Consider the following 22,300-nt stretch of genomic DNA (forward strand, 5'->3'; position numbering starts at 1 on the left):
GAGGTTCTCCTGGACGCAGCAATCAAAGCGGCGTTCATTGGCGTCATCTGGTCCAACACCATGTGAGATTAGGCTCTAAGGAAAAGCTGTCTCGGGTGTGGACCAATCAATTTCAAGGACAGTGCATACATTATCAGAGTTATGTTTTTTTTGCGTTCTGACTGCAGGTATTGTGGTCAATGCAAACATGACTCCTTGTAAAAAAAGGTGTCAGTTTTGTTGCCAGATAAAAGGGTAAAAAAACAATTATCATGTCGTTCGTTCGTTTCTCACACCGTTTGTCCTGGTTGAGGGTCGCGGCGGTAGCATGTTGAGAAAGGCGGCCCAGACCTCCCTTTCCCTGGCGACAGACTCCAGCACTACGACACTACATTACATTACTATACATTATACACTACTTACCAGACTCTAGCTCTTCATAGGGAATTTACAAACGTTCCCTGGCCAGCCGAGCGACATAGTCCCGCCAGCCTGTCCTGGGCCAATCCCAGGGTCTTCGCCCAGTGGGACGTGCCCTGTAAATTACAAGGGGAGTCTACCGGGGGGCATCCTTACCAGATGCCCAAACCACCTCAATTGGCTTCTCTCGATCCGGAGGAGCGGCACGTTAAGTATATTTATTTTAATTGCAAGTAGTAAAATGCATAAGCATGCAATGCACCACCTTCACATACATGTCTGTCCCTCCACGCAAATAAATACAAGTTTTGTTTAACACATCCCATCAGCCACACGTATTTTAATATCGTGCATATTACCAGCATTGGTTGTATCGAACTGGGGACTCATATTTAACAGAAAGTCCTTGCCTGTACATATTTAGTGGTTCTCCGGCATTGGTTCAAGCAAGATTGATTGATAATGAGACACTTGAATGTTGAAACCGGTTCAGTTTGGTAGTGTTGCACTCATACTAATGGGATGTGTAAATGTTTTTTTTAATGTGGAGGGACAGATACGTGAAGGATGTGTTTTGTGTGCCCATTTATCAGTTGTTTTAGAGCAGAGGCCAGTACTGCAGAGACAACCTAGGTTCATTCCAGGGTTAAGCCATCTATGATTACACCAGGTTCTCACGTGTAGTGAGTTCATGGCCTCAGCATACGAATACATGACATTTGGTTTTGATAAAAATATAATTTGCAGCTCTGAAAATGCATTTTTTGGATTGATATGCGACTATGCAGGATATATACAAGGTGCGCTCCTAGTGTATATGAAGTGACGAGAGAAGTCATTGCGTGATATTTTCAAAAGTGGTTCTCAGTCAAGGTGCACTGCTCGAGGCTGGCGTTACAAATTTGTTCAGTCTGAAGGCATGACACCGACAGCACAATTGGAATAATTAATCAATCGCTAAACACGTGTTTTTTTATGGATCGACACAACTTCCATGTTGATAGGAAGTTAATGTTTGAATAAAATGTTTGAATTGTGTAAATATATCCATATTTGTCATGGGTAAAAATAGGTCTCATCTTCGCAGACTGGCTTTTCAGGAAATATTGCAGTTTCCAACAAAGCGGTGTTCAATATATGGGCGAGGACAGTAGTTGTGGGAGTTGTCAGACTGGTGGATGTTCATTATTCCTATTGGCAATGGAGCCATGAAACAACAAAAAATGGCCAGTTTCATATTCTAAGCACTAATCAGTGAGCTTTAGAACTGTATACAATTACCAGTGTGATGATGGATATTATTGCCCCAAAACCAAAATGTAGAAGTTACACTTCCAGCCCTGGCTCCAGTCGATGTGGATTCAAATTTCCTGCTATCTTTCTGTACTGAATGCAAACTATACCTTTAGAGTTTAGTTATCCATGACTGCCATATTGGACTGTTGCATAGACATGGGGTTCAAAACACCTGACTCTTTTCACCCAGTCTTTTCCATTTGCTTGCAAATGTGACAACCAATATGCTTACCGATTTGTACGATTGATACGTTATACATAATGCCCCTTTCCCCTATTTGTAATTATGTAATTTTTGGACGTATTTCTTAGAAAACTCAATCAGCTGCACGGCCGTCAGGGAGTACATATTATCAGCTGCATTGGTTTCAAAATTGTCTCTCATCAGAAAAATCAGGCTTGCTTGAAGCCAAGTTTTTAACCAAGGATCAAGTCACCAGCATTGGCTCAAGTAAACCTGTCTGTGGATAAGATTCTGAATGTGGGAAAACGCTCCGGTTCTTGTTTTGAACCAATCCTGTTTTGATGCTCTTGCCAGAAGACCATACAGCCAATTGACTAAATATTTATATTTTGTATGTAGTTATAAATATGGGAAGTTGTTTTGCTATTAACATACCCTACTTTGCTTATTTTGTTATGTAATAGGATTGACTTCTAAAAGAGGGCCGGATTGGCCCAAAGCTTTCATGGCCTGCAATAAGCTAAGAATTGTGATTGGGGCATATTCACAAAGTCACATTTTTATTATTTATAGCGCGAAATTAAAACACACAGCCAAATGCCAGGCAAAACAAACTTTTATTGTAGACGTGGATACTTCAAAATCGGATTTCAGATTGTATTTATTTCAGCAGGAAATCTGTCACAGACGGTGCAACACATACTACTGTGGTGAAGTATTTTGGCAACGTTTAGGCGACAAATGGACCAAGTACTACAGCAGCTTGTTCTCTACAATTATCACTTTTGGAAACATGGCTTCATAAACACCAATAAGTAATATAGTGCTTATATTGTTTTCCAGTATACTATAAACTAGCGATGGTCAGTGGGCCACATGACCACCACGCATAAGCCTAGATACCCTGAAAACAGGCCACCATAAGGGGCACCATGGGCCGCATGCAGCCTATAGGCCGCAGGCTGCTTACCACTGCACTCGACTGTCAAACATGTATCTATACGGCAAGTGTAATTAAAAGCACTAGTATGTTTGAACTAAAGAATATCACAATATGCCAAAATTATAACGATTATTGGTATACAGTATGATGCCTTAAAGCACCTAAAGTAAGTATTTGTCAACATAGAATTATATTAAATGGACTAATAATGCTACCATTGGACTATTTGCCATATGTAGAATGGAGTAACATTTTTATATTTTGCCATTAATGTTTTACTGGAATATACCATTTGTGGACTTAACGTTGGATGCAAATGTTTCACCACAGTTCCATTTGCAAACATTCCATCAGAGGCTATGCTGCCCACTTTCACTTACGGTTTGTTTTCACAACTGTTATTAGGTTAATTCTGCACTTGCAGAAAAACAAAGGCATTTTGCGGCATCTTATCATACTTAAACGATTAACAAAGGCCGATTATAATTAAAAAGTGACGTCTCAATACCCTACAATATTCTTTATATATTTTGATGTCACTATTGGTATGTATTTATTTTATACCAGGTAAACATAACTGAAAGTGGGTAAAAAATGAGAAGAAAAAATAACAAACCCAACAACTTTTGAACAGGTCATCACAATTACACTTCCACATAATGTGAGTGCATGCAGTAAAATGGAATGTATGCACACTGACAATTTCACCTCACAATTGACATGTCACAGCAAGTGGGGGTATTTGGTGTGCTGTAGTTCAAGCTGAGGTGTGTGTGATGTGTGGCACGACATGTTTTAAGGGTCGTGTGCATACACTAGCGCAATACGTGGTGGGCTGTGGTAGCGGTAACATGCACCAGTGTGGATGTCATGCGTTCGCTGTGCCCTTTCTGTAAATGGGTGCCCAAGCGTGTTAGTGTCCTGTTGCAAGAAGATGTGCATGCATGTGATGTGCGTGGATGATACCATGTTTAAACGTGCGTGCGAGTATGTATACGGTATGTATACGTACGTGTGCACATGACTGTAAACAACGTGCTTTAGTTACACGGAGTCATGGATGTGCGCGTGCAGTGCATATGGTTACGAGGAGCAGCTGCATGTGTGCACGAACACGCGTGGAGCACGCACGCACAAAGGTCATTGGCCTCTTAATCACGAGCAACTATTTTTAAACAAGCACCTGCGATAGAACGGCCTCGGACAGCATATCATCTAAGTGCCCTGGTCACATTTGTAAAAAAAACGAGTGCGACTTGCCCTGAACCAACCTGAGATGGTTAAATGTACAATTGCCATTGTTTTAGTTAACGTCGCTAGGAGGATTTAAATTTAGGCTATTCGCGTGAAGGCTGCAAGATTTGCCTCATCACAGATGTTAAAATGCATTTGGCAATGCAGTTGCGCACAATAGCTTAGGATAACGTTTTTCAGTAACTACTTGTCATGCCCAAGAAACAGGGGTACACTTTACAATCATTAATACTTTCAATAATTATTTTTTTTAAACTTTCTCAAACATTCAAAGCACTAAAAGATTGAATTTTAGAACGGTTGACGTCAACATTTTTTGCCATTCAAATTGTCCCTGCGGCAGAGGAACGGATGCAGAAACACCTGTCAATGCAAGGAGTTGATAAATATACACTTGACGTATATTTAACCTTCTTACCAATTATGAATAAACTATGGTAAGACCACCAATGAGCATACAGGAGCAGTACAAACCAGAGTTTGTTTGAGATTGAGATATGTTGGTGGGTGCTATGTAGACTGGAGTGTTCATGCGTGTGCCTTGCACAAGTGCTTCCTCTCACAGACTTTTGCCACTTGCAAATAAAAAAACTTAAGCTGCCGAGCAGAGATAATTTAGAGAGGCAATGAGGAGAGGCCGAGAAAATGCTTTTGTGAAGCAAAAAATATTGGTGCTCAGTCCACCCAATTGTGGCCGGTTGCTCGTGTTTAAGAATTGTAATCGTGTTGTAGCCGCGATGGGTGGTGGAGGTGGTGGTGATGATGGTACAATGAGCCGATCGCACATGACAGCTCTGCGATGTATTTGATTCTGTCAAGCCGGGGAGAGAGGTTTTGTTGGTGTTACGTTTGTCGCTCGCTCGCGTACCCCTCTTCGTGTCCCGCTTCAGTTCTCGGCTCCATCCACATCTGCATCTTCACTCTGCGCGTCTGAGGCCCAGAGCTGCAAAAACAAATACATTTTAAAAAACAATAGAATGTTACTATCTATCACTGCATGTTGCTCAGGCAAGTAACAAGGTCATGTACTTCCTGTCATGTCGCTTCCCCAAGAAGTAAAAAAGCATGCTGGCGAGGCATTATGTAATGTAATGAAATAAACTTTACAATTTAAACTGTTGCTGAAAGCAGAACGTCAGCTTATGTTATAGAACTGCCTCTGGAATACGACATCATAATGTCATTTCCGACGTTATTAAATTACCTCTTATCCACACTCAGTGGTAATGCACCGAGTCAATGCTCTGCCATTGAGGTGTGTGTTGCATGGTAAACCAATAATGTGTTTGTGCTTGGAGTCAGAATATGCCAATTTAAGTGAAAAATAAAATGCAGTACGATGTGTTTTTGTGCACATGGTCACTAGTCAAGTGACCATAAATTCACCACATTTGGGAACCTCATTTAATAATGGGTAGGTGCCAAAACTCAAACCCAGGATCTTAGAAGTTCCAGCTCGGTGCTCTATGATCCAAGCCCCTTTAGCAAACTCGCCACGTTGCAGTGTGCATCAATGATGTAACAGTTGAAAATTAATAGCCCATCAATAATGTCATGCCTTTAACTCGCTGTTGTCAGTGAATAGTAGCGCATTACGTTAAAGAGGTCAACAATAACGCTGCAGTCTTGTATGTATGATGAACTTCTTTTGCACTGTACGTAGCCAACTGTGCTAATCGGTGGAGGTAGGACAATAAACTGAACACAAAAAGCAACACAGAAAATATTTTCAATCTCCATTTAAGAGTGCATAGCTCCAATGGGTTTCTAATATGCGAAGGACGTCTTAGTGAATGAAAAAAAATATTCTGCAGTGGAGCAATGCGTTTGCCAAGTTGCTGAAGAAAAAACACCAAGTGGGTATTTATGAAGAAGTAACAAAGGTTTCACAGCAGTGAAAGTCATTGGAAAGAGGAACAAAAATTGCCTAATCTTTACAAAAGCATTGGTATATTAGGCTGGATTCTTCATCTTTTTAATTATATAGATGTTGCTCAAGTATTTTGAGTCGACTAAAAAAATTCAGGCTTTACAATCCTGCAAAATGCAGTTGCATATGGAATCTTCTGTAAATTATAGGTTTGTTCAACTCCAATTAAAACGTAAGCTCGTATTCATTTGTATTGTTGTCAAATGCTCTGCTATAGCACTATTTGACATGAAAGTGCAGGTAATGAAAGCAAGTTAATTAAGAAAATAAAAAAGCCACATGTGGCTCTTACCGTCAAGTTATCCCTCAGCAGCTGCATGATTAACGTGCTGTCCTTGTACGAGTCTTCATTTAAAGTATCCAGTTCAGCGATGGCTTCATCGAATGCCTGTGCACACAACGGTAGTGAACATTAAACAAAGCATGTTTCTGTGGATTCCACAATTCCTGTTTTGGCTCTGTCCGGTAACAACCATGTGCTGCCACTTGTCACACTTTGGCCATAGTGTAATCAGATATTTGTTTCCAAAAAAGTACTCTCTCATTGGCAGAAAGTTCACTCAGCAGACTCCAGTTTAAGTGTGCACTTCTTAAACTCTAACATTAAACTGGCTAAGAGTGTGTGAAATCTTGGAGTTGTCATTGATGTCTGGTTCTCATTCTATTCCCACATCTGAACTCCGCAAGACTTCATAACTCAATCTGCACAGCATTTATTGCATCCACTGTGCCCTTGCTCCAGATGTTGCCGAGACTCATCCATGCCCTCATCACATCTCAACTCGACTATTGGAGCTTCTTCCTCTATGGCCTCCAAAAGTCTCTAATTTTCACACTCTAGATGATCCAAAATGCAATTTCCAGACTTCTCACCTGCACCTGTACATGAGCCCACATTACACCAATACTTTGATCCCTTCACTGGATACCAATCCAGTCATGGATAAATTTCAAGCTTATACCCACTGACGTGAAAGATCCTCTGCTGATTTCTCCCTACCTCTCCCCTGTCATCCTCTCTGTGCGCGATTCACTCCAGCAAGCAAAGCTTTCCATCGAAGTCCCTAGTCACTTAGTGGGAGGACACTTGTTTTCCTCTAATACCCTAATCATCTGGAATTCCCTTCTCCTAGCCAACAGTTGAATCCATGTCCAACTCCATGCTCAAGAACTTCCCCCTCTGCCTTTGACGGACTGCCTCTATGTAGGAAAACATTTCTTATTTTCTCTTCGGGGTTGTCCATCGTATCCAATGATGACCTTCCTCCTCTGCCTCTATTTGTGGGATTTTGTGTGACTGTAAATTCGAATCCTTGACCCACAGCATCTGCTACAGACAAAAGCAGGTGAAGTCGCTGATTGGAGGTGTAGGGTATTGTTCTGGTTTCATGTCTTTTGAGACGCTTCCTTTTTCGTAGCTCACTTCGGTCCTCTTCGAGCTCTGACACTCCATGCCGGCAGAAATGGCAATGGCGCCAAATGGAGCGTTTGTGGCAGTGTCCTCCAACTGGGTGGGGTTCAGGTTGCACTTTTTCATGGCCGTCTTCAGTTGGTCCTTGTAGCGCCTTTTCTGGCCCCCTGTAGAGCGGTGGTCTAGGTGCCATACAGGACCTTACATGGATGATGCTCCTTTGGCATCCTGATGATGTGACCGAGCCAGCGAAGTTGGTGCTGGATGATGGCAGCCTCCATACTGATACAGTTGGTTTTGCAGAGTATCTCAGTATGGGGCATCCGGTCACGCCAGGTTATCCCCAGGATGCATTGAAGACACCTAATATGGAAGTCCTCAAGCATTTTGCTGTGGCAATTGTACAAGGTCCACGTCTCGCAGCTGTAAAAATGTGTTGTGATGACCACTGCCTGGTAAGCAGATGGTTATTTAGGCCAAAGTCCTTGTTGTGGAATACCCTTTTTCTGATCCTGCCAAAAGAGGATGATGCCTGCTTTACTCGGTTTTATACTTCCCTTTCAATGCTGCAGTCGTCAGATAGAAAGCTGCCCAGGTACTTAAAGGATTCCACTTTTGTGAGTGGTTTCTGAAAGACGGTGAAGGTGGGTGGATAAGTAGATGCCCACTGGCATACTACTTCAGTCTTCATGATTTTCAGAGAGACCCAATCTGTCATACGCACTTGCAGCAGCTGCAAGGGTAGCTTGCAGGGCCTCTGGTGTGTTGGCCACGAGCGCACAGTCATCAGCATACTGCAGCTAGATAACAGGCCTGGATGTTATTTTTGGGACTGCTCGGAGTCTGAAGTCCACTGTAACACCACTATCCTTCTCAATCTCCTTGTGCAGTAGCGTGGCGACACATAGGAGGAAGATGTTGAAGAGTACCAGAGCAAGGACAGCATCCCCCTGGCGTATGCCGGTGCGCACCCTGAAGGGCTCGGACTCCTGGCTTCCTATGGTCACCCGTGCCATCATCCTCTCATGAAATTGACGCAGGATATTGACAAATTTTCTTTGGCAGCCAAACTTCAGGAAAACGTCCCACAAACTCCATATTAACTGCGTCGAAGGCATTCGACAGATCGACAAAAGCCATGAAGAGGTCCTGGTGCTGCTCCCGACACTTCTCCTGGAGCTGTCGTGCTGTGAAAATGTCTACAGTGCTCCTGTTTTGGAAAACATTTACACTGGTTCTGGGCAGCATTTGAGATGTGGTCCTATTTAGAAGCTATATAAATGCTGATCTACTCTATCATGGGACCTCCCTTGTCAGTAATAAAACAGGTGTTAAGATGTTAAGATGTTAAAACACCAAACAGAAACCTTTTGCAAGGAATCGTGTCTGCATTAACCACATATGCTTGTGGTGAACATGGAAACAAAAAACATGCTCTGGTAGTATATGCATTTTCTTTTAAACTGATTGGTCCACACTAGAGATGGCTTTCTTTAGGGCCTAGTCTCAAACAGTGTTAGACCAGAGGACGCGAAAAGACAAACAGCACAAAGACAATGCACTCAGGGCACTGAGAACTTGGGGTGAGCAGCTACATCATGGGACCTCCCTTGCCAGTATCAAAATATAATAGGTTTACCCTTTCTATTTAGCCATAAAACAGGTTTTATTGTAATAAATAACAGAAAGGGTAAAACCTATTATTATAGTGATCTACTCTCCTGACTCGTTTAAAACATATAGCCGAGGCTACTAAAGAAAGACCATACAAAGCATGTACTATATTTCAGAATGCAGCAGATTTCACTACAATACCCACTTTTAGATTATCACTAATTATATTACCCATATAACAGTTATTAGTAAATCCATCAACTACAATGCACCACAACTTGTGCTGGAAACATACAAATGAAAAGGGGATTGCGTACGAGGGAAATTCAATTCTTTATGTTGGTAACCATGCTGCCAAAAGTGTTACATTAACATCTAATTCATGCCAGCTCCACTCATCACAAGCAGGAAATGCCTGCACACTAAAACCGCAAATGCTCATATTCCAAAATGTCATCAAGCGTGTAATGAAGACCCACATGGGTCTACATTGCACCCACTTCTTATGAGCAAAGCACTAAAGACGCGTACACACTTGCACCTTAACTGGCACAAATCCCATGGTCGTTTCAAGTTTCCTTGTGCTGACCACTGGCCCCTACAAAGTCTTTGGAGCAGGCAGGCCATCAGTTTTTCCACCAGTTTATTTTGAATGCCATAATGTGCTTGGTGAAGCAACCAGTGACTCATTCCCATAAATAAACCAAGGCTTGGGCATTAAGCTGCTGCTGTGCATGCAAATGGACAGGGCATCGTGACTCAATTTTAATGCAACACTCACGGTTGGGCTCAAGTATGGAAATTTCGCATTGTGGTCTGTTAAATGCTCTATTAATGTTTTTTTTCCTCTCAACATCAAATGGCCATGTTATTTTCCATTACTCTTAATGTTTATATGGTACAAGTTAATGATCCATACTGGTAGCTCTCAACCACTTTGGACCTAGGACTAGACATATATACAGATTTTGAAAGAAATCTGTTTATTGTGCACATTTCATGTACATATACAATTGCACAATTAAATGTATTATTGTTTAATGCGATATTATCCTTTAGGCGTATGGTCGCAGTGAGAATGAGACAGTAGAAAAAAGGAGACTAAAGGTGAAAAAAATATATATACCAAAAAATATTATTCAATCGAATGACTTCAAATGTAAAACAAATATTGAATTGCAGGCAAGTAAATCGTTAATGTTTAATCTACACCAATTACAGCCCATGTCAAATCTTCACATACCCTATTGTAGTGAGCAATGTTGTACAGCGATATGCAAATCAAAGCATGGGGCAGTACTCATCACTGTTAGTAGCGATACGTAAATAGTGTAAATTCCATATTCTCATGCAGGGGAATAATATCTGCATAGGACAACAGAATTTGAACTTATGCCTTTACAAATGCAAGTTAAGTGGTCTGTCACACTGAATGGTTTGAATATGAAGTGAAGGGTACTGCTATATGGAGCCAGCACACACTCCTCTGCACTCTGTAGACCCCTTAGGCTTTTGTAGATCCCCTAATTATGCCTGTAGCCAAATCCAGATCTCTGTACCCCTGGTTGAGAACCCATGGTCCTAAGAGACTTTAATTCCTATATTAAAATTAGGCAATTCATTACATGCCTACTGCTCACCATGATTCTCATCAGATACATTTTCCGAACCAAGCGTTCTTAATCAGGGCTCCAGGACAACTATGGGACCACACCACATGGATAACCAAAGCCACGGGGTCAGGGCTCAGCACTCAGAGAACTCACAGTCTTGGCGAGGTTGCACGCCTTTTCGGGCGAGTTCAGGATTTCGTAGTAGAAGACGGAGAAGTTGAGTGCCAGGCCCAGGCGGATTGGGTGAGTGGGTGACATCTCTGCCTTGCTGACATCAAACGCGCTCAGGTAGGCAGCCTGTGACCGCTCCATGGCACCTGTGGGGAGCAAGGGGTGGTCACGCACATAACAAATATATAAAACAGACGTGGGTTTGTGTCACAGAGTAAATATAAAAAAAATGTTTTAAGTGAATTAGCACATGGACTTTCTGGACAATGGAATAGACGCAAGAAGCATTTGTGTCATCAGAATAAAGTGACAGCAAATAAAGAGGCATGGTTTTTTTTGTTTATCCAGTCCATACACCTATGTGCCTTATGGATCAGTTTTGACTAGGTCTCATCTGCAGTGTATGGTCTGTTAAAGAAATACCACTAGTTGCCTGATATTAAGGGCAAAAGCCTATCATATACACTACAGGGTCATGTACAGTGAAATTCTGCACAATGCACAACATTCTCTCCACTTGTGTTTGTGGCTTGCTTCAGATCACTTTTTTATTTAAACTAAAACATTATCCCTAGCGTGAACTGGTATATACTCTCATCTAATACGTGAAAACAATATGGAGGTCTTACTTTTTATACAGTCTTGAAGCAACTGGGTTAATTTAGAAGTCCAAAGGGAGGGATATAATGAACATCGTTAGAGCAACAACGAACCTTTGGAAGAATGAGCCAAAAATTATATACAAGTTTAAATTTTAGTAACCAAAGAATTTGTTTCTTGTAAATTTGTACGTAGGCTGTGTTTATAGATGTATAACATTAGTTTGAAGATTCTTTGATTAAACATTTAAAATACAGTAGCATAACATTAAAGATACCTTCAACCACAACCATATCTTTTTATCTCAATATCAAAGCTTAAAACTCTTGTTGGACCGCTCAGAACACAGCCTAGGCATATCATGAGTTTTGGTCTCCGACTGTGAGGCTTCCAGACATAATCGCACTAAACAAATTCAACCCACAAACACATTCAAGCCAGAGGCATCTGTTGCTCTAAATGTTTATGGGGAACCCCATTTTTATAGCATAGGACTCATGCACCCGTGAATTCTAAGCTGACAATTTACCCTAAATGTTGAAAATTAACTTCTGGAGTCCTCATGCCCGAGCAGCAACAAGGGTGTCTAAAACTGCGAGATTCACTCAGGTTCAATGTGATAAGGATGCCACGGGCAGAGCAATGAACATGAGACAAGAAAACCCACCAACCAGACAGTGAAACAATTGTAGAATCAATGTAGCAAAACAGGAAGGTTAAAATAACTGGCGCCTCTGAGTCACAAAGCGGACCGAATTGGTTCCTCAAGCCATGCGCTCAACTTCCTTCTTTAGCACGAGCAATGCTGTCATATGATGGGTGACATCATGCTGGACGAAGAGTGCACACTAACGCCCACACACTATTTTGTCGGAGAAGTCACTCCCCATGTGTAATTCTCAAAGCTGTATAAACAGACTCATCTTACTCATTATTTTTGTTGTCTTATCAACTTGAACTTGTTATTCATTTAAGAATGCATCTTTTAGTTTTATGAACAAAGACCCTGTGATTCAGGAACCACAAGCTTAGGACGTGTAACCTCTAGGTCAATTTTCACAAAGCTGATGATTCTAAACTGGATGCGAAAGATTTTGAGACTATTTACTGCAGCACATTACGTTTCTGGGGAGACTTTAGCAGATGCATTCTCAACAAGCTGGAGTGCTTACGCACACACTGTTTAACAAGCACATCACACCTGATTTCGTCTTTGTAATGGCTACCAGTAGAGTATCAGTGGATTATAATAAGATCTTGCTGCTGACCGACAAGGCTCTCAATATAGGTTAGCCCCACAATAATTGCAGGAAGTGATACATTTTAATACTAAACAATGTCCGAGGATCTTTGGATTGCTTTCTAACTACTCCAAGGTCAAGGCTCTGTTCCTGGGGCGATCAAGCTTTTGCTAGTGCAGCTCCTAGACTATGGAAGGCTTTGCCTTTGGTCATAAGATAATCAGTCGTTAGAGATATTTAAGTCTGTCTTGAAAACTCATCTATTTAAATTGGCCTTAATTCTCTAGTTCTGGCCATTTACCCTGGTTCTCTTCATTTCCGGTTTCCCAAACATGGCACATTGGGATCTACAGGTTAAATGCACCTTGCAAATGTAAATCATTATTATTTGCAAGAATATGCCAGTGTGTCCATTTCATATCCTAAATACCACAGTAGTGAAACTACCTGTAAATGTTTTTTCAAAGTTTTCCATTTTTAAAATGGTATTATATATATGAATGGGATCTGAACTGGTTAAATAAAGACAAGTAATCAAGCATTTTAAGAGCAACAGAGAGATTTTGCTAATCTATGTCTTGAAAATAAAATTGCTGCTAGGAATTTAAAGCTGGTCATCATCATAAATGAATTTTTATACTTAGGAAGTCTTAAAGCTGGCATATAATAAAAAATTATGTTATTTAGAATTGTGTTGCATGTTATTAAAAATGAATCAAGATTCCATTGTCTGTGCTTAATTGAAGTTAGCTGGTTTATTGGTTACACCAATAACTTGGGACAGCTTATTCATTATTCACATATCAGCATCATCATCACACCAAAAAGCCAATTGAGTGCGACTACTGCTTGCTAAATGCTAAAATGCAATTCATTGCTACACGTCTAGTACATACATGCATTCTCTGCACACATTTTACATTTGTGCTACCTTGAGATGATGTGCGAGTACGAGCGCATACAGATATACACACCAACACAAGCCGATTTAGCATACATCCCCACTTTCAAAATGGACAGGTGGCATCCCAAACCAGCCGGTTATGGTCAGGACGCACATCACAAACATGCCTCAGATGTGTCACGAGTAAAATAGCAAAAATGACACGTAGCCGCACTTAACACGAAACAGACGCGTGCGGGTGTTGTGTCCTCCGAGACCTCGCAACAACTGCAACGCTAATTACATGCAGGCAAGCATGTCATCGTGCTGTGGTAATGTACGCATACGTGGAAATAAATGTACGCATAACATTTATATTGTGAGTTGACCAATTAGCGTTGCCATTGCTTCAATTACATGTCGAGATTACGGTGCACAATTGAAGAATGGATTTATTTTTTAACACAGCGTAAATGGTTGTGCCTCTCGTGGCTGCTGGGGTTATGTATATTCATTACGTACCAGATTTACCAAAGTAAAAAAAGAATTTATTCATTCACACATGATTATATGCACATATCATCTTGTGTGCTTTGGGATTGATATGAATTGAAGAATCGTTCGACCACAATTGGAAGTCCTACATTTATAATTGCAGTATGTGTGTGAACAAAGTTCCCCCTCCACAATACAGCTTTTGGGTTATATTGCGTAAATATATAAATGTGTCGTTAAACCCGCCACCACCCGACACAGCCAATTCATAATGGTTGTCACGTAAACAAAACATGACAATTCGTCACTAGTACAGCACAATGGTGTGTTGGAGAGCCAAGCCACAACATTTACAATCTGAGTATGACGTTTGCCAGTAATTTCAAGTAGCTTCATCAGGTGACAGCCAGATTTGTGAAGTCCACCTGTTTCGTTTTTTATATAGAGGCGTAGATGTGATGACAACACTGTGCGCTCTTATTGCGCAGAGTGGGGGGGGGTTAATGAATCAACGTACATTATGCATGCGCATTATGCGAGCACATTGATCTTGTACTTCCTGTCCATTTTGTGTACTAAAATAGCCGTAACAACGGTAATCCCTATTGAAGTATGGTGGCCTGTATAGGCATGTATTTCAACAATGTATTATTTGACGATTCTCTGGCAAAACGTCGTACTCAGATTGTAAATGTTGTGGCTTGGCTCTCCAACACTAGTGACGAATTGTCATTCTGTTTACGTGACAACCCTTACAAATTGGCTGTGTCGGGTGGTGGCAGGTTGAATGACACATGTATATATATTTACGCGATCTAACCCCAAAAACATACATTATGGATATTGGTCGTGAAAGCCTAAGTGTTAAAGTTCCCCCTGTTGAGTCTGAAGGACTGTTGAGGAAGTGCAATTAGGAAGTACCTATTGTGCCCTTCACTATGCCCGGCTGTATTTATATTCTCAGTGCAAACGTCTATACACCACACCTGGCACTCATTTAAGGCTGTGTTGATTTCGAGGTGGCCCAAGAGAGGTTCATATACAACTTGCCACTGTGGTACTGCTCTTCACGGACACACACACACAAATATTAATAAATATGTAGAAACAGATACAGGCATCCCTACATTTACTAAAGGGATGCGTTCTTCGAAAAACACATGTAAAGTGAAATTTAGTCAATCGGAATGGAGTTTCCCGTTAAATGTATCCTTAAAAATTAGTGTTGTGTTTCGGATAGTCGTTCCAACTCTACTCCTAACCTAAAATAAACATCACTTCACAATACAAAAATAATAAAGAACAAATATTAAAACTATGAAATTATTTATTTTAAAACTAAAATAAATCACCTTTTCAAGGAACTCACGAAAAGATCTTCAAGTTGGAATGAATGGAAAGGTGACAGATGGATGATGCAGCCTTTCGGGTGCTTCTTGTTTGATCTCGTGGCGCACACCATTTTAAATTTTGCTCACGCGGAAATTTGATTTCGTAAATCAAACAGTGTCCATAATTTGTCATTTGCGTTAACGCGAATTTTGTAAACCGAACGTTTGTAAATCAAGGGATACCTGTACATACCCATACAGTATACACACAGAAACAAACATGCCACACATGTACACACAGATTTTCCAATACCAGATATGTACACACAATCACAGATACAACAAAAACAGACATGTTAACACATGAAGACAAACATTATTGAATAAATGTGCACACAACCAGAGATATGGAGTGATCACGGATACTCACTGGCTTTGTCTATTCCGACTGCAACCTCAGCCAGGTATCTGTAATAGTCGCCCTTCATCTTCTGGTAGAACACCTTGCTCTCTGCACTGGTCGCACTGACGATCAGGTGCTTGTCCAAGAGAGCCTGCAGCACAAATGACCAAATGAAGGCTTGTATTTATCCTGGCTAGATGCAAAAGAAACCTTGAGCACAAAACCTCAATACCAGTTTACCAACTGCACAATGCATTGCTAATTTACTGCAGTGTTTTTTTTATCTGATATATTTACACTTTCCAGCAGTCGTGCAAAATATTATTTTCCCACGGTTTGCTTCAAACAGCTGAGCACTATGTATGCCATGAAATAGCATGCCCGGTGTGTACTGATAATCTACGACTGCTTCATTTACATAACCACAAAAGTGTGCACTTTTCATTCATGCATATTGTTGGTATTCTGCCTTGTATCTTTATCATCCCTTAGAACAGACACAACCATACTATATTTGGAGGGATGGTCACATCACGAGTAGGTGCAGGCTGCTATAGTTAAAATATGATCTTGCACAATCCACATGACTTAATACCAAACTACGTTCGAATCCAGTTTAATGGAACTTCAACCCAGGGAGAGCTTATGAATGCTCATTCAGTGGTCTACATGCAGACATTAATTTCCCTGGGTTATTTGATAAAACTGTTAAGAGGTTTCAAATAATGTGTGATAACAAAATGATGAACAGAACTGGTGAGCTACGACATAAAACGTCTAGAACTGAATTCAAAAGTTTATTACACAGTTTGCGATATTTTTTTTGCTTTAATAACCTCCCATTTATGCTTACATCCAATTGGCCAACAGCCCACAGATGAAACAGTCTCTGGTCAATATCTACCGCTGGCATCAAGAGGACATAAATTGTCTGCGATATTTTGCTGATACCACGTTTTCATCCATTAGGTTGAGAAAAATTGGAGTCTTTATTGCATGGGAACAAATTTATCAAGCAGCGCTTTATTGCGGGCATGACATTCCACTTCTAAATGAATGCAAAGCACAGTACAACCTCTCGAAGCCATACCAATTGGAGGTTTTCCAAACTACTGCAATTGATTAAATCAATTTCAAGAAACACACATTTTCAATTACATCTATACGGGATGGAGCAGTGTCACAGTGGTTAGAATGGTGCGCTGTGAACTCTGAATTTCCTTAATTTGAAAAATCTATTGAAGAAAAATATAAAAAACGACAGCCCTAGTCTCATGTACTGTCAAATTATACAAATTCCAAATATCCTTACAGACAAGTACGGTATGTGTAAATAACTTTATAATTGCTTAAGCACATAGCATCAAGTATTGTGTGCCAATTAAGTGTTTTCTGTCGACAATTTGGAGTAAGCCTTCAGGCTTACTCCAAATTCTGGCTGACTCGAGTCTGGCTTTTACGCATTATGTCTAATGCAGGCAGAGGGTGGAACTCTGCCTCATCAAACACGATTATGCGCGCGACATGCATGGAAGAAGGAAATGGATGACATGTCCTGGCAGATCGCATCAGTTTTATACTGACGTGACAGACATTTTTGCCACGGTTGATGTTTTATAGACAAGATACGCTGTGGTATGTCAGTAAATTGGCATCCACTTGACAAGTGGTATTCTGTGTGCTAAAAGAAAAAAAATGCGTGCCTACATTTATGCATTCAAATAGCAGATTTAAGATTCTTACACCTCCCCGTAAGGACAATTCTCATATCAAGGGGTGACATCACACGTTTCTTTTTGGCCGACACCCTCCAAGGGTCTACCATATACAACCTCCAGACTACACACCGTTCATCTACGAAGGAGGAATGCATCGCTCTGAGAGGACATGATAACTGGAGCTAGGCTTCCTTCTCTAACTTGGGTTTCTCTTTTGTAACACGTCAGACATTAGCACGTACAGTGTGTAGCTGCTGCACATTGGGCAGTGCACTCATCGCCCCAACTGCGATGACTCAGCGAGCAACAGCAGCTTTATAGCAGCAGTAAAGTGAGCACGGTTGAGATTAGCACAAGTCACACAAATAGTTATTGCCCGTGGGTGGTAAGGCTAATTTTGAGAGTGAGGGAGCTTGTGCTCGGCTTCTAAAATTACCTAGGCAGCAATGCTATGCACTCAGACGCCCAGAATCAGGCAAAAGGTCACAAAACCAGACGCCGACAGAATCATGCTTATAAAGTTAAAATGTAATGTGGATTCGTCAATCCAATGCTGTACAGGCCTTTAGGGCTATATCACCATACTTCACCAAACGAGTTAATTAAGGCGGGGGGAGTACAGTATAATAATGGATTTTTCTGTACTACCCTCTCATGCTCACACTGCATAATTCACCTGTTTTGTATGTTATTTTGCCCATTCAAGTGCTATCCTGGCTCAACCCTGCTTAGTTTAAAGATCTCACAGGATCGAGCACATTGCGGGCGATTTTGAGAGACTCACACCATAATTTCAATGCAGTGAAACTCCTCTTATCAACCTTCTAAATATCCAGCCTTCCTATTCTCTGCACCCTGAAATGATCTGCAGAAAATCCTATTGTTATGAAACTATTTTTCCTTGTATCATTATTTGCAGATAATAGCAGTCACCTGGCAGAGAGAGGCAATGCATTCTATTATCGGTGTATAATAATGTGTCACAGCTGTAGAAGAGGAAGTGGTGGCAAAATGATCCTGATTCATGCATGAATCTGCACAAATGACATGTGAATAAACACGAATATGATTTGTCAACTACTGCCCCACATCACCATGACGAGTTTCATTTTAAAAATGTCATATTTATTCAGCAAAGCCTCATCGAGTCCCAACTCTTGACCTAAAGCTTTCGTGACTGCAGGAATTCATATTCTTTGGGTCTTTCGGTAAAGTCACGTAGATAGGTTCAAAGAAAATAACAAAAAACTACGACGTTTCGATCGCAACACAAGTGGTCGTCATCAGGATAGGGATGACGACCGCTTGTGTTGCAATCGAAATGTCGTAGTTTTCTAAACGTCGTAGTTTTTTGTTATTTTCTTTGAACCTATCTACGTGACTTTACTGAAAGACCCAAATAATAGGAGTCCCAACTCTTTTTCAGAAGGGTCATGCATGAGGATGTATTGCTAATTCCGATTGAATTCATAATGTAATGTGTGTTGGGAGGAAACTACAGTAACTGGAGAAAACCTGTGCATGAGGGATAGGCCCCACCACATCCCCACTCAAACGCCCTACAAAACACACACTATTGTTCCCTCTGGTTGTCAATGCAATAAACAATATCAAATGGCCTTTGAGTTTCAGCCCTCGTGAGAGATAAGCAAGAGACCTGCAGTCACAACGTTGGGCGCATTGCCAGGTGCAAAACATTAAAGGGTAAACCACGTATGCTGGTGACAACATGGGGACTCTGAATCGAGGCATCACAAGCTGCAAAAACAGAGGGGCGAATTTTGGATTGCAGCTTAGCTTTGAAAAAGCACACTTAATAACCATTTTGGTTGAATAGTTATACTTAAAACTTTGGGATTCACCTTCCCCTCCAATTATTCGATTCAAGAATCCATTCCTTTTCCTAAACTGTAGTCTGATTCACAGTCTAGTTATGTTGTACGTCTTGTTCGTTTAATTTGCTCCATTGCACTTACGATAAAAATGTCCCATTTTGAACAATGAAGTGTTTTTCTCTCTTTTAAGCATAAGGATCAGCTTTATGCGATGAATCGTTACATGCCTTGTGTCGCGGCTAGCAGACTACGGATCTGCGGGCAAGCCCTCCGGCTAAACGGGCAGTGGCGAGCACGGCGGCGGCGGATCGCAGGCGCGAGCGTTTACCAGCACATCGTTGCAGATGTCGCACAACTCCTTCTCCACCTTGTGCCGATACTCCTTGGCCATGTGCTGCTTCTTGTCGCTGGCATCGCTCTTCTGCTCGATGGAGGAGATGACGCGCCAAGCGGAGCGACGCGCGCCCACCACGTTCTTGTAGGCGACCGACAGCAGGTTGCGCTCCTCGTTGGAGAGCTCGTGGCCCTGCTCCGTCACCGCCTTCATGGCAGCTGACATGTCGTCGTAACGCTCGGCCTGCTCAGCCAGCTTGGCCTTCTGTACCAGTTCGCTTTTCTCCATCTTGTCGCCGCCACTGTCAGCCTGCGCTCGCACAAAAAGTGTCATTATCAAGGGCCCTTTTTTTTTATTGGAACGATACAACTGCAAATGCCGGTTTTGCTTTTGACTGGGTGTTCCATCCATCGGTTTATTAAAAAAGAGGCATCACTGTGTGGAAAGTCAAATGGCTGTTATAAGGAACTATGTAAGGGGCTTATGTCAAAAGAATGTGGTATTTCAAACGCTTGTTCAGGGTTGTAAATAAGGGTGAACATATGCGTTTTATGAACATAACACAAACGGCCCAGCACTCGTCTGGGCAGGAACCTGCTCTTGACTATGCAAAACCTCGTGTCTAACAAAATGCCATATATATTGTACATACTATACAATGGCGTGCACATTTACCTAACGTGTAGTACCTATATACAATGGAATACAGTATCTACAGAATACCTATTAAATAGCATGCACATAAACATACTGAATATACGTAAAGTTAGAATCAGAATCTTTATTTATCCTTGAAAAATCCAATGAGCTATCAAGCTCTGTTCACAGATACCCATTAACAATGCCATGCAAATGTGCACATACAAGGCCTACAAAACAATCCATACACATATGGAATATGATGCATAGACGTATACTGGCCGCGATTGTAACTGTTGTACATACTGTATACATCATACACATACAGTACTACATGCACATACACTACTTGACACATACATGCGACGGACATAACCCAAACATCAATAATGAATCATATCGGTCGCAAAAGCCTACGTGTTACATATAAACACACAGTATAAGCAATACCTAACACATCATCCTCATCTATGGTCAATCCACTGCTGGATGAAAGCCTCCAAGCCGACATCTATCGCGATCCTGCAAGGGTGCAGATTTGATCGCTCCTTCGCTTCGGACACAATGCCATCCATAGACATGTCTGGTCCAAGTCCACTGCACTTTCTTAACAGTTAAATTAATGCAATTAACCCGATTACTTTACAAAATCCATGCGTTCCGCTTTTCAGTTTTTGTTACATGTTTAAAATGAATAACCACGCTTCCGAATCGAATGTCGTAGGAAGCAGTACGCACCGATTACAGCACGTTCTTTTCCTTAAGGCACACGGAGGTATGTTATTTTACAAGATGATATTTCAATTTTACCAACAGCACGAGATGAATACGGTTCTTGTCCGCCTCTTCCGTCTAATAACGCGATCCAGGCACCGCCTTAAAATAAAATCCCTAGCACGGTACAACATCGTATATACACGCAACAAACGCAACCATATTATGAACAACACCGCCATACATACGTGGATATTTAAGGGTATTTAAAACGGCGCACGTCAATGCATAAGGTAACACACCTCTACCTGTACGTACATACGTAACCCCCCCCCCGCCCCCATTCAATATACATATACGTACACGAGGTAAAAAACACACAATGCATGTAACTTACGACGACCGCGAATACGCTCCGTATCAATTTAAGATTTCAATGTTTGAATCGAAGATAATAAAACAATTTTAAGCGACATTTCACGCACAGTGCTCGGGTACAGTAAGCCTCGCTCGCCCGAGGTAACAATCTCCTCACAAAAACACCAACGGAAACTAACGCGGCGAATGCCCACGACGAAAAGCATTTAATTGCTTGTGAAATAGCAACGTTGACAACACCATAAATTGTTATAACGCGCCATCAATCGATACCTTGCGTTACAATAATGCAGCTCCGTCTCCCGCCGAGGCTCTGCGTCAAATGGAGGCGCAGGGCGGTGACGTCACCCGTTGCCAAGGAGACCGCGAGCCCCGCCCGAGTGAGGCGCGAGCCAATGGCGGGAAAAAAATGACTCCTCCCCCTTTACCCCTCCCCCCCTCCTCACCCCCACCCACCCCCTCCCTCACAAAAGACAAAGATCCCCCGTGTAGCCTCTAACAAGTTCAAGTTCAAGTTCATTTATTAGGTATAGCCCTGTGAGCCATTCAGCTCTTGAATCGGGTGCAACCGCAACAAACAAAAAACAAAAACATGAACAAAAAACATCTTAAAGTGAATATGTGACTAAGTGCAAACAGAAAATCCAAGAAAAGACAGCAAAATATTGCAGAAAAAACACCGTACACCAACGCTGTGTGCAAAAATCCCAGTGGGATGCAAGTCAAACAACAACAACAACAACCACAAGACAGCTTAGATTAAGGCCATCAGTCTAACTCTGTACTACAACAAACAAACATGGCTAAACCAATACACTTTTCGAAATCACCAAAATAAAGCCATGAAAGCAATGAAAAAGCAATCATAGGAACTGTGACAGAATTTTCACAATAAATGGCATAAACAACATGTA

General features: G+C 41.4%; 1 protein-coding gene across 1 annotated transcript; it reads right to left on the minus strand.

The window, feature by feature from the left end:
• Positions 1-2,477: 2,477 nt before the first annotated feature.
• On the minus strand, positions 2,478-21,768 carry LOC144730950 (14-3-3 protein beta/alpha-like). Its single transcript, XM_078611834.1, has 6 exons — positions 21,660-21,768; positions 19,650-19,964; positions 15,796-15,919; positions 10,798-10,961; positions 6,299-6,394; positions 2,478-5,019 (listed from the first exon to the last, which is right to left on the minus strand). Exons 2-6 carry the CDS (start codon positions 19,941-19,943, stop codon positions 4,963-4,965), a joined length of 735 nt encoding a protein of 244 aa, XP_078467960.1. The 5' UTR covers positions 19,944-19,964; positions 21,660-21,768; the 3' UTR covers positions 2,478-4,962.
• Positions 21,769-22,300: the final 532 nt, after the last annotated feature.

This window comes from Lampetra planeri, chromosome 2, assembly GCF_965212315.1.
Source record: "Lampetra planeri chromosome 2, kcLamPlan1.2.h2, whole genome shotgun sequence".
NCBI classification, from domain to species: domain Eukaryota; kingdom Metazoa; phylum Chordata; class Hyperoartia; order Petromyzontiformes; family Petromyzontidae; genus Lampetra; species Lampetra planeri.